The sequence below is a fragment of the Vidua macroura genome, chromosome 18, assembly GCF_024509145.1.
Source record: "Vidua macroura isolate BioBank_ID:100142 chromosome 18, ASM2450914v1, whole genome shotgun sequence".
NCBI lineage: Eukaryota > Metazoa > Chordata > Aves > Passeriformes > Viduidae > Vidua > Vidua macroura.
In genome coordinates this window covers 7,976,690-7,990,285 of record NC_071588.1, presented here as the reverse complement: position 1 = coordinate 7,990,285, position 13,596 = coordinate 7,976,690, and the positions used below count along the sequence as shown (strand labels likewise).

General features: G+C 40.8%; 1 protein-coding gene and 1 long non-coding RNA gene across 3 annotated transcripts in view; one reads left to right on the top strand and one right to left on the bottom strand.

The window, feature by feature from the left end:
- Positions 1-204: 204 nt before the first annotated feature.
- Positions 205-5,398, bottom strand: LOC128816343 (uncharacterized). Its single transcript, XR_008439859.1, has 2 exons — positions 5,175-5,398; positions 205-2,346 (listed from the first exon to the last, which is right to left on the bottom strand). It is a non-coding gene; the product is annotated as an uncharacterized LOC128816343 (long non-coding RNA).
- A 77-nt stretch (positions 5,399-5,475) lies between these two features.
- Positions 5,476-13,596, top strand: part of LOC128816342 (septin-2) — a 35,480-nt gene continuing 27,359 nt past the window's right edge. For both annotated transcript variants that reach the window (XM_053993892.1, XM_053993893.1), the window contains exons 1-4: positions 5,476-5,530; positions 10,327-10,378; positions 11,480-11,579; positions 13,028-13,114. In XM_053993892.1, the coding sequence (XP_053849867.1) occupies positions 10,352-10,378; positions 11,480-11,579; positions 13,028-13,114 (214 nt within the window). In that variant the 5' untranslated portion in view covers positions 5,476-5,530; positions 10,327-10,351. The remainder of the gene's footprint in view (positions 5,531-10,326; positions 10,379-11,479; positions 11,580-13,027; positions 13,115-13,596) is intronic.

The window sequence follows — 13,596 nt, the reverse complement described above, 5'->3', positions numbered from 1 at the left end:
TGTATTGTTTGTGTGAATAAGATGGAGTATGAGTCAAAAGATTAATTAAAAGCTCAGTGATCTCGAGACAGCTTACCATAACTTCTGGATCAGACATAAGCAAAGGTGAAGAATTAGGAATCCTATTAGAGATAGATTTTGTGCCATATTTGTATTCTAATTAGTGCTGAAATAAAGGCAGGGAGATTTACAAACATAGAGGGGTTAGGCAAAGGCTGTTCTTTATTTAGAAAGCCTGAGATTTCTCAGAGAAGATTATTTCTTTCTGAATTTTCCTTCAAAATGCAATTCTTTTCCCAACCGAAGAGATTCCATACTAGGATAGGGTTTCAGGAAGTGTCAGCAATGCCAACGTGTCTTCAGTGTGGCACATCAGAAGACTGGCACATAGGATATGAGTTCTTGTCAAATGAGCAGGTTATTACAAAATGAAAGTGCTCAATTTCACCATAGGATTTATTTCACAATCATTTATTTCGGAAACAAGCTGAAGTGGTTAATACGAAATTGTCACTTCTTCTTAGATCATCTTTTGAGCAAAGAGAAAACCAGACCAGAATTTTGGAAGAACACATAGTGTTCTCAGTGACTGGTGCTAATGATGTAGAATTCAACACTTTTTTTAGTACAAGTGTTGCTGCTGCCTCTCAGGATTGAGAAATACATTGATGCCCTGTTCCCTCTCAGTGATGATGTGACTAGACTCAGGTAAAAGAAAGGAAGGAAACAGATATATGTAGCTGGAAAAACACTGAAAGAAGTTATAAATGTGCTTCCAGCCTTCATATATTTGCTGCTGCAGATCCCTTTCCAGACACAGTGGCCCTAGCCCTGTATCAGTCTCTACTCTTTACACACACACTCTGCCCGGGTACAGCCAGGACTACACACGGTGGGAATGCTGAGACAATGTTACAGGTGCTTTCCTCCCCGAATGAGGAAAACGATAGTGGTAAACCATCACTAGAACCAAGTTCCACATCCCCGCTCTTGAATTTCTTTGCACACAAACTTCTGAAGCAGCACTTGAAACTTCCCAGTGTTGGAATTGATCTTCATGTCTCTCTGTTAAAGCATGCCCTGCTGAGAACATTTCCAGTCACCACAGGCAGGACCAGCTGGGCTGCACTGGTGAGCTGCTGTGCACCCAACCCTTCAGCACCTTGTTTTCTGGATTCAGCTTTGCAGAGAACACTGTGGTGTCACTAGACAGCCATAACCCCGTGTTAATGGTGTTCCAGGGAGTTAATATGGCCAGTGAAGGTCCCTTCCCAAAGTTTAGAATGTCATGTAGGTGAGTTTGATCATCCACAGTGTGATCAGAAGATCACACTGAATGTGTGCTTAGGCCATGCCACTTCAAATACTTCTCTTTAATTCTATGGACAGAGAACATAACGTATTAAAGCTTGGATAGGCAGGATGGGGGGGGGGGAAGCTATAGGAAATACACATTGTTTCATGCCTAATGGTCCATTCTACAACATATTTCCTTCAGGACAGCTATAGTTTAATTTTGTCCTCTTCCAGAGTTAGCCTCCTTCCACAGATTGTGGTGTACCAGGATCCTGGTAGATCTCTTTCCCATGTAATTCTTGGGAAATCACACGAGATGTCAGTTTGTGTGAGAGCGGCGTCAGCAAGGACAAATGCCATTGTTTTAAATATACATTGCAGATGTTGAAAGTAAAGACATGACCATGAAGTTACTGAAAACTATTCAGGGTTAATGGTGGGAAATATACTATATTTATCTTGTGTCTAAAGAAATGTGCCTTGCTGAGAAGATGTGGGAGGTTTGGGACATCTCTTCTCCGCAGTGCAGCCCCTACACATCTCAGAGAAGCTCTGCTTTTGGGAATAACACACATCTGTTTGGTCAATCCTGGCTTCCTTCTTAAAAGGGAACTTTGTTTCCAGTAAGAGGAAATGATGACTGTTATTGGTAGAAAGATGCAAAATGTCTCTTATACTGGAGAATATTTGTAGGCTGTTCTTATTGCTTCTTCATTACCATAAGTAGCATCTTGAAAAGGAGGGCTTGTATGTGCTTGTAAATGCAAAAGAAACACTTCTGTTCCTCTGAGACTACTATAAATCAAATATAATCTTCATTTCCTGTAGTGTGTCACTGAAAATGAGGCTTGGGCATTTTTTTGCAGCAAGGGAAAATACTTATCTGTTGCAGATTTTCTTGTAAAGCAGCTTGTGTCTGTAAATCTTGGTGCATGCACAGATAGTGGCTTCCTGTTTGTACCCTGCCCAGGCTCCAGCTCTGAGCTGCAGGTCTCATCAGTGACACCAGCTTTCACTGGCCTGACATCTCTGATTCCTGATGCAGCATGTCTGCAAAAATGAGGAAATTTGAGATGTTAGAATGGTTCTCCCTGTTGGTGATTCCATAGATAAAGCCCTACACAAATACTACATTGATCAAATCAATGGGAACTTCACCTTTAAATTTCTGTGTTTCAGCACACCCAAATCCTACAAATTAACCCAGTGAATATCTAAATTACTTCATCTGACATTTCCACTAGCTACATTCAAAGTATTTTTTTCTCTGGTAATCCTTTAAAAGAGGATGTCACCCACAGTGTGCAGCAGATTTATTTCTAAAAGGTTTGGATCTGGAGCCATGTACTGTAACTTGGCAAAGCATACACAAATACTTTGAATCAAACACTGAAATCTTATGGAAATGAAAAGGTTTTATGTATATGATTAAGGTGTTTAATCAGCCCTTGGGCAATTTTATCTCCACAGATATTTGGGAGTGATGATGCTCCCAAATGCTCAAGGTGCTCAGTGTCTGACAGTAGCGAGTCAATATCTCCGTGAATTGCTTTCATAGTGCAGCCATTAATTACAGCAATCACACAGAATTTTAGGCTCAAACACAGCTATTCATCTATGTGAGGAAAAGACTGCACTGAAAGAAAATTGAGTTAAAAGGGATCTCACAACTGAAAAATAAAAACAGTTTTAAGCAGCATATCTTAAGGAAAGTAATGCCAAGGAATGCAGTTGGTTTATCTATTAAAACTCAATTTAGGTTTCAGTTTATGGCTGTATTTGTTTTATTATAATCAGTATCACCATTTTCTCTGCAAGAGAACTGGAACAAAAGACACATAATGTCTTTTACTGAATGTATGAGGTATTTCTGACTTACTAAGATGTGACTCTACACAGAGTTAAGATTTGAATTCAAGGAAGCACTTTTGTGCTTTTGATAATGTAAACCCTGATGTGTCAGGAACTTTAAGAAAAAGCATTGGAATTTCCAAGGGAAAAATGAAACAAAATTCTTCCAAAAATAATAATTCTGGGAATGAGTGAGTCAGTCAGTCAGACTGCTGTTCACAGCATGAACATTTCTAGACTATTTAACCAGTGTTCTTCAGTAGAAGCACTTCTTCTCTTTGCACCTCTGCTAATATTGGTGTAGAAATAAAAAACATGCAGCATGTGTTTGGGGGGCTGCATTTGCTGTAGGTGTCTGCAGTGCAGCATTTCTCAGTCACACACCCCAAACAATTCCAGTTCTGTTGCCTGGCATTCCTGTGAACTGCAGTTTCATAACGAGTCTCATAACAGGTTTCAAAGGTAACAAAAGTACATTTTCATCAAGTGAATAATGCACTGTAACACTCATTGTCACAGGACGCTCTTTAATGACAGAAGTTGGGATGGGTTCAAAAAGCAAGAAGAAAAATTCATGGAAGAGAGAACTATCAAGATAAAACTTCTGGCTGAGGAAGCTGCTGAGCTCCAGATTGCTGGAATCTGGGAGGATACACAGGCACGGTGCTACTTTTATCTCTTCCTAAGCATCTGCTCCTGGGCCCTGCAGAGGCAGGGCACTGGCTGGGACTGACTTACCCCGAGTGCCCTTCCTTACATCACTTTCTGGCCCAATGGGACTTCTTTGGAGGGTTGTGGCTTCCCTGAACACTTTGTGTGACAATTAGTCAGCGATCTGATTCAGCCATGACTTGGGAAAATTATTGCCTCAATAGCAAAGGATTTGAAATTTCTGGAGACTCACCCCTTGCACTAAATCCTGCCAAAGGAAAGGATTGACAGTCATGGGAAAGCACGAACTTCCACCCGTCTCTGTGTTGATGGCAGCCTGTAGTTTGGCATTTGTCTGTGCCAATTTCTTATAATTTCTTCAAATACTAAGCAGTTGTTTGTAGACAGTGCATGTGTGCAAAATCTTGTGCGCATCACAGTGTTCTAATTTAGTGAAAGAAAAACTGCCACAGATGTTCCTCTGGTGATAGTACGAAACACCTATATGGAAATCCATGGAATAATTGAAAATAAAACCTTAATTTCTAAGGAAGATTGAAATGCTATCTTTTAACTCCTCCAGGAAGGAAGTGTGAATCAGAACTTTGAGTTATAACATTACATTTTGTCCTAGGAAATGGAACTTGCTTGCACTTTCACTGGCTTTTATCTTGTTCTTACTCAGATCCCATCAATGCTCCGTTGAAAATATGAGCACAATGTGAATTGCAAATAATGCCAGTCTGCCTTCAGCAGCATTTGTTTCACTTCCACATTTTCCTGTTGTGAGCTGCAACCCTGTTTGCTTAATCGATGGGAATACAGACATAACAGAAATGTGTTTCTTGGTATTCAGGATTTTTAGTCAAAAGATTTGCTGCTAGGTCACACACACACAACCTGCCCTCTCAAAATGTGTGGATAGATGTCCAGCAACTTTCCTGAACACAGTTCTTGCAGCTGGAAGGTTGGGAAAAGCCTTTCTGGTACTTCTGCTAATATGTGTTTGAATTTAGAGTTTGGGCTATGTAACACGGTTTCCCCATGAGAAAGTGATCTGTGTCTGTAATCTAACTGTAGGTATCATTTACACTCCAGGTTTGCCTGCTGGAGTCCCTGACACCGCAGAGAACTCGCAGGAGAATCCCGTCTGGCCCTTCAGCGGTGACAGCGACCAAGGCTCTCACAGACCCAGAGGGAAAGCTGTGACGGGAGAGAACAGTGTGAGTAAAACAAGTACCGGGGAGTTTTCGTACAGTGTTCGGGAGAGGAATTTGCTTCATGTGTGAATGAGCATCTGCAAGCCAACCAGGCTGGTGCTACATACTCCCTTACAGTCAAACAGTACCCGCGGTTATCACACCAGCCACGTTTACCATTGAGGAGAATCGCTAAACCCGCTGTAAGTGGAGCAATCCCAAAAGTTAACGATTTTTGGGTAGAAAACAGAAGCCAAACCATTCCGTGTAGATGTGGCACTTCGGAAGACGGTTCGGCGGTGGCCCCGGCCCGCGGGCCGCCATGGCCGCGCCCGCCGGGGCGGGCGGGGGACGCTCTATCCCTCCTCTCGCTGCTCCCGGAGCCGCCTCTCGCTGCTGTCTCCGGCCGGGCGCGGACCATAGAGTGGCGCGGGGTAGGCGGGCGCTCCGCCGCGGTGGCTGGTGGGATGCGGGAGGGCTGTGGGGCGGAGCGGCGGATCGCGGCCTGGCGGCGGGAGCGGCCGCGGCCTCAGGTGAGCGGCGGGAGGGGGCCGGTTCCCCGCGGCGGCGGCGCCTCCGCCCCCACAGCGCTGCAGGGGCTCCCCCGTGCAGGGCACGGCCTCGGCCCCGCCTCCGCCGCCGTTTGCGGGGAGGGTTGTGCAGCCGGTGTGTGGGGACGGGAGAAGTGTACCGGGGGCAGGAGCCCCGGGACGCCGCTGCGGGGCCGTTTCCGCACACCTTGATTTGTTTTTAAAGCAAGGCGAGGATTAATTTGAGATGTGGACAGGGCCGCGGTGCTGGGCTAGCCGGAGATGCGAGGAGAGGATGGAGCAGGAAGTGCTGTCTCCACTAGGCATTCCTCGGATGCTTTTGAAATTGCAGCACCCACCATGGGATTGCGGCTGCCGGGAGCCGGGGGGATGCACAGAGCGAACCTGCTTTGGCAACAGACCGAGCTCGTGCTGTACTTCTTTTTGTCTTTAATTATTGTTCACGTGTAAGTCAGAGACTTCATGGTATCGTGAGACTTAAGCATGACATGGAAATTATTTAAATGCAAACTTACCGGTTTGCTGTGAGTTGACAGTATGTCCACAATTATACTTCAGCTCTGTGGGTGTGAGGCAGAGCTGCCTATTTCCTGATGAGTGATGTGGCTAATATGTTTATCTTTTTAATTTTAAAAAGTCCCTGTTTTTTCACAATTAGAGGTCTGTTTAACAGTGCTTTTTGACACAGTAACTCAGCAAAAATAATGTCAAATGCTGCTTGCATAGAAACAACATCATCCCTAGAACTGATAGTTTACAAGAACGGTGTCACTGCCTCCTTTGTGCATTTCAAGTGGCTGTTTTCATTGATGAAACAGCACAAAAGTTGTTTAGAGTCATATGTTAGTGTTGAAATTGAACTTTAAATAAAATATTTAGGATTAGAGCTTTAGGTTCGTGTGTTGTTTTTTCTTGACCTTTTAAGAATAGTGCTCATACAGGTGGTTGAACCCTTGTAGTCCTTGTTCCTTTTGCTGTGCATATGTGTGCTGTTGAGTCACAGGCATGTTCCAAATTTTGATGCATTCCCAGTAGTAATCCCTGTACAGTTTCCTTAGTTCAAATACAATACCAGAAGGAAGTCTGTAGAACTTAAGAGCTCTGAACATCAGTTCCAGGCCAGAGCAGTGGCTCACACTTAACGTGGTCTGTCTGCAAAGGTCACACCTGGGTTGTTGCATTTTCTGTAAATTCCATGTTTGGTGGAAGTGATACAGTCATTTTTCTGAATCAGAGTGTAGCAGAATTGTTAGTGTGTAAAAGAGCATTCCTACAATTGATAATACCTATTTCTAATGAGGAAAAATGAAATCACCTGGGATTGTTCATCTGGAGGGGGTTTCCCACAGTGGAGGTGAGGACATGCCAAGAACAAAGCATGGCACACAGAACAGGCTGTGCTGGATACGTTTGTTAGAACTCGATGATTCACAGAATCATGCAAATTTTTTCTATTATTATTGATGTGACTCAGATTTGACATTTCTTCCTTGGATTTTGTAGTTCTTTTAGTGAGAAACCACAAATACTGCTGTTTTACTGCTATATCTTGGTGTTTCTGTCTGCTTTAAGTCTGAAAAGTGACTTCAGAATGCTGATGTTGCTGAGACCATTTCCAGAACTGGGAAACCTGTGTAAGTCTTTACTCCTGTCTGTGGCTATTAAATACTGCCAAAAAAAGTATCTGAGTTATGTAGCCTCTGATGGAAGGAAGAAGCCTCATTTGAGAAATCAGGAGGGCTGTTCTGCTTGTCGAGATGTTGTAAGGTCACTCTGAAGTGATTATTTGAAAATGTTTGATATCCTAATATGGACACACTCTTTGTACATGTTTGTAGTGCTTTCTTTGTGCTGGTTCCTATTGAGAAGCTCCCAGTCTGCCTGTTCCTCACAGTTTACTTCTTGCATCCTGACAGGAACAAAGGAAATGACCCATTTTCCTTCCTCTCTCTTTCTCTCTCACCGGAATACTGCTCTTAGCAGAGGACAGTGCGATGGCACGTTCCAGCTGCAGCTGAACTCGGTGGCACGTTGCTCCTTTACATTGCCAACATCAAATTGTTCAGGATAGGAATTTGTCGGAATCCAAAATGAAACTTTGTTGTGTTATCCACTGTTCAAAACCAGATTTGGACATTCCTTTGCTGTAGCACAGTGCCCCCTTTTTTCTGTTAGGCCTGCTAAGTAGGGCCCAGCATTATTTACAGATAAAGTTTCACTGCTTTTTGTAAGTTGTTGCAAATGTATCTTATCTATTCCTTTCTCCTTGAACTGTTTTGTGTGTGCTGTTTTGCTTATCTCATGCTGATTGAAAGAGTACTTTGAAAATTTAAAGAAAACAGAACAGATACAGTTCTTGCTCTGGTTTGCCTTAGTTGTGGGGTTTTTTTATACATTTTGTTCTGGACAATTGATAAGAAATTAAAATTTCCAGGTGTGTGAACTACCCAGAGTGTTGTCAAAGACTCAGCTTCACGGTGTTTTGATGTTTGAGTCAGCTGTGTGCAGACAGAGCTGTGGTTTTCTGTGGTCACTGATGCGCAGCGAGGACTGGTCCAGCGCCAGACTCTCACTAGTGAGCAGTGCTGAGAGTGCTGTGCTTGTTTGGTGCTGTAAGAGGATTTAACGTGTGGCATTTTGTTCATTCCGAGGTTTTGATTTGTACTGTATGGTAGAGCTTTGGGAAGGCAGCACATGGTCATCTGGGGAAGTTTGGTGGAATGATTTTCGAGGAAACCTCATGAGGGCAGTATTAGGAATTGCAAAATGTCAAGGCTGAGCAACTGAGCTCTCAAATGAACCTCGGCACCTTAAGTGTTGTGGAACGGCAAGTGTTTCTGTGGGGTTTTTTGTTATTGTTGAGGTAACTTGAGCTAAAATATTTCTACTCTAACAAAAGACATTGGGAAATTACTAACTGGAAGTGTGAGCTGCAATCTGATGTGATCAGAGCAGCTGGGCTGCTGTTTTGGCTACAGCAATTTTCAGTCAGAGTAAGACACAAGGTGATGTGGTTTGCCTTGTAGGAAACAGGTTTTGTAAGCTGTACTTGTGGAACAGATGATTTTACGAAAAAATGTTCCTTATGCGATAACAGACTAACTTTGAAGCTGAATGTATCATAATCAGTTGATGGCAATTTTGACTCTTCTGCTTTTTAATCAAGTAACTTGAATAATGCTACAATGGATGTGACTATACTGTCAGTTTAAAGAAGAAGTAGGGAATTTGCCATACATATTGAAACCTGAATCATTCCCCTGTCTCTCCTTTATCTATGGACAGTGGGCCTGGGTGAATTCTTCTCTGTCATTACTGTGAGAAATGGGTCAGGTATATCTACATTAGCACTCAGTAACTATGAGTTTTCTAAACTCTTGAACTATGTTACTAATTTTATTGACAAGGTGACAACAGAGGTTTCCAAACTTAGAAATAAGATGTCAACAGAGCAACGAGTTGCTTCTGTCAGTGGGATTGTGAGTGTCATTAAGGATCTGTGACAATGGTTGGCTGGAGGCCGCAATGAGCCTTTGCATACTGGTCAAAGGAAAAGAAGCTCTGGTTTTCAAAACCATTCTTAAGGGATGCTTTCCAGAATGTTTTGAGGAATACACAATTAGAGGCTGACAGATGATTAGAATGAGAACCTCCTTATTTTCCAGGCAATGGATGCATTGGGCTTTCATTAGAAAGCAAATGAGCTGGGTATGGGTGAAAAGTAGTTGGAGGAGGAAAAAAACAACTTTCCTTGCTTATAAGGTAGCTGGTACCTGCACAGCTGCCAGGATTTTAAATGCTTGCTGCAGGGCAAATGAAATACCATGGGAGCTGAAGATCGGGTTTCTTTAGAACTCCAAGCAGCAATTATGCTAACTTCGACTTTTCCTTCAGTCCAGAGCTTGGACTCTGCCAGGATTTGACTGCCAAACTGCCAGTGTCAGAAACTGGACTGTATCCTGCTAAAATGACTTCTGCTACCCAACAGGAAGGTCTGAACACACAGGTGCCTGCATAGGTCACTTCCCTACTTTTCCAGGCCAAGAGCTGCATTGTCAACAAACCAAGCTGTGAAGTGCTCTGGCCACTTCTGTGTTTCCTGTCCCTACTCTGGGGCTGCTCTAAATGAAAGGGCTTTGCTATTGCCCTGATAACTAATCTATAGCACAGCTAACATCCTTGAGTAAAGAGATAAGGGCGTGCCAAAGTCCAGCTGTTCTGGGTGTCTGAAACTAAAGAACAAATCTCTTTTGATAGTCCTTCACACTGGCATGAATTTTTGCATCCAGCATGGGTTAGCCAAGTATAGTGTCCTATTCAGCAACAGCACTTTGAAGTCACTGAAAATAATGTTATGTTCTGACCCTTACCTGGGAATCATGTAGGTGTCCTGTTCTCATGAGAATTTTTGGATGTGGTAATAATTCTCAAATGTAATGTTTGGACAACATTTGCATTACATTCGCCTATCTGTGAACCATCCTTCTACAAAGACAGGATGGGTGAAAGTTTGTTATGATACTAAATTTTAATATTTTGCATTTGAAAGGAATTTTTCTATTTTGAAATTTTTAAGTATTTAAATTAAGTACTTCTCTGATTTATTTCAGAAGGAACACATTTTGATTATGGCTTATTTGTTCTGGTAATCCTTGAGTATGTGACATTTCATTCTACTAGAATAAAATGTGATTGCTACATGCAGTTGATCAGTTCAAAATTAAAAGTAATGTAATCTTCAAGTCAGCTAACATGCACTATGGCTTTTTTTCTTCCAGTGTCTGAAACTTGAAGTGAAGAAACATGTCTCAGTCAGGTGAAAAAGTAAAGGTAAAGAGATGGCTGCATAGCCAATGTTTTGTCTAGAAGTTGTTCAACTTCTGAAAACATTTGTAACTTTACTGAAGTGCTAAAATTGTAAATAAATTATACCTTATTGCTTCAGATGTGTTTCTTAAAAGGAACTGCATAGTAGAAACAGAGATTGTATGTGATCCTAGTGATAGACTTTCTGGTGTTCACCAGACATTCAGTCTCTGCTTACAAAGTTAAAATGGTACCTTCACCTAAGGAAATTTCATGGTACAAACCTTCATTCCTAATATTTTTGCTCACCTGGATGGGCTTTAAAAGGATTGTTAACAAAAAAAATAATTACCTTTTAAGCGATTTCCCTTGTATCCCCCCACACCACTGGAAGTGCATGGCGTTGTAAAAAGCCTGTTCTCTTAATAAACTCATCTGTGAAGAAGACATCTGGTTCCAGGTAGCCCACAGGTCCCTAAATCAGATGGCTGCAGTTCTTATTTAGGCTCCTATTAGGTTTTCAGTCAATGGGTAACAGATGTTGGAGCAGACTGTCCTGTTTATAGCCCAGATCTCTTTGATAAGTTTTTCAGGCATGTTTCTTTTTCCTGCTTTTGTGTTAGAAGTTAAAGATTGTGAAGATAGGTGAACAACTTAACCAGCAAAAGATACATCTCTGTGTGATTGTATCTCAGTAACCCCTCCATTAGTATAATGTTCTTGTTTTTTACCTGTAAGCATGCATATGCATTATTTTTATAGAAGATAGTAGCAGCAGACACCAAATCTGAACAGAATTTTTTTATTTTGTGCTGTATTTATTTCTTAAGATTAATAATAACGTGGTCTTGCAAGCTTGCAGATTTTTATTTTTATTTTATCCAAGGGGAGAGTTTCATTTGTGTAGCTGAAGGTACTTACCTCGTTTCTATTTATATCAGCCTGCTTGGTAAATGAGCCTTTTTAAGGTCTGCTTTGCTATTGCAGCAAAAATGGTTTCATTCTCTATTCTTCCATGTGCTTTATATACCCTTGCACTTTATTGTGTAGAATCAAGTAAACTCTTTTTCAACTTTTTAGGGGGAAAGGGATTTCATTTACATTCAACCTTTGTTTTCTTGTCAGTTTTCCGACTCGGCAGGCTATGTGGGATTTGCTAATCTGCCCAACCAGGTTCACAGGAAATCTGTGAAGAAGGGCTTTGAATTCACACTCATGGTGGTTGGTAAGTGAGTTCTTTAAGTATTTTTGACTGTTATACAATAACAACATTTCTTTCACATAGATGTATACATCTTCCTACTTAGCAATTGACTGTTACACAGTAGAAAAAGCTTTGAACCTCTTTACACTTTCTAATTACATCTGTTACTATTTTGTCATGTTTAGTAGGAGGGAGTATTTATAGTGATTAAAGATGAAGACTTGGAGCCAACAGGACATTTTGGCATTCCTGATTCATCGTCAGATGACAGGGGTAGTTGTTTAATCTTTCTTTCACTCTTGTTTCCCCACTGAAGGCATGAATGCACAGAGTGAGTGTTTTGCTGTTGAAATGGTGATGCTGCTGTTGTGTTTTCTGCTGTTCTGTACTGACTCACTCTGGTGTCAGAGATAAACCTGTAATTTGCCTGTTCTGTCAATGAGCACCTCTGAGTCTCTTTTATGGAGAGTCCTTTAAGCACAAAGCTCTTCCTAGTGATGTTGAATTATGTTTACATTAAATCAGTTTAATGGTTTGCATGTGCAAAGGGAGTCCACAGTACTGTTATCCTTTTGTAGCAGTGAAAAATGAAAATGTGCTCTGTAGTACCATTTGAGATTACTTGGTGACAGTATTCAGCAGTGTTTGTGAGATAAGCAGGTAATTTGTGATAATTGTAGAGTTCTTGTGTCATGTAGTTTGTGATGAGAAATACAGGTAATTTTTTCATCTCTAATATCAGGCTAGTATCATCTAAAATAATACGGCCAGTTGGTCTAATGCTGGCTCCTTTGATTCCTTGAGTTAGGAATCAAGCAATTTTTTGAAACTCAGATTTAGTAGTTAAATTTACACGTTTAACTTCATTACTTAGATGTAGCACAACATTTGTATCATTTGAAGTTACAGAATTATGAAACTTCTCAGGTGAATTTTGAATAATTTGCTTTATGATTTTCAGTTACATAGAACCTATATGGGCTTAAGTGTAAGGGTGCAAAACTTGACTATTAGTTTGGGACTGCTTTACTCATTTGTCTTCCCAGCAGTGTTCCAGCTTTAATTTGTAGCTTAGGAAAACCTTCAAGCTCTCAGAAATTTTCAGCAGGAGACTTAAAGCTCCTGATTTTGTAAGTTTAAATGAAAAAAGCTGTAATTTCTCTCAAGTAACTAAAGCTATCCTTAAATCTATAGTCCAAGTGCTGTATGACCTTTCAGCTTTTATTGTGACATCTGTTACAGTAAACTTACAATTTTCATGTAACATTTATGAGAACACTGGAGGCTTGTTTTTCCGGTGTTTTCAAAGTGCTTAGCTGAACCTTTGATGTTTTTATATCAAAAGCTAGGGTGGATCCTGATTAACAAATTATTTTTCCTCCATGTGGACTTGGAGAAAGACAAGGTGCTTTAAAAATGTTGGAGTAGAAAGTGTATGTGCTTAATAACCTGAATTATTTTGTTTGTAGGTGAGTCTGGCTTAGGAAAATCCACTTTAATTAACAGTCTGTTCCTGACTGATCTTTATCCAGAGCGTTATATTCCTGGAGCTGCAGGTAAATGTGGTTTTGCAGTTCCTCCAGCACACTCCATCCTATAAAATTTCATGTTCTTTCAGTTAATATTGCTTCATTCTTTACCCATTACACCACTTTGTCATGCTGTATTTAAATTTTCTAAATTATGTTTTGTTGAGCTGTCATTTTCTTATTTAGATTTCCTTTCAAAGACAGCTTTTATTTCTTTATCAGTTGCTATTAAAAAAAACCACTCCCAAACATTTTAGGTATCAATATACCTAAATGTGGTTTTGCTCTAATCCCCATTTCTTCTTACTGCTTTTTGTCTTTAAATCCTGGTTAGAGGTGTAAATAACCTTTTGACAAAGAATCTATTGAGTAGTATTATTTTATTTTTGTATATTGTCATAAGTAAACCCATGTTTTAGTTCATTGTTTCTTGTTTACTTACAAAAACATGGTGTTAAATTCTGCTTACTGCTTTGTGTATTTTGATAAAATATTTTATGTCATGCAGG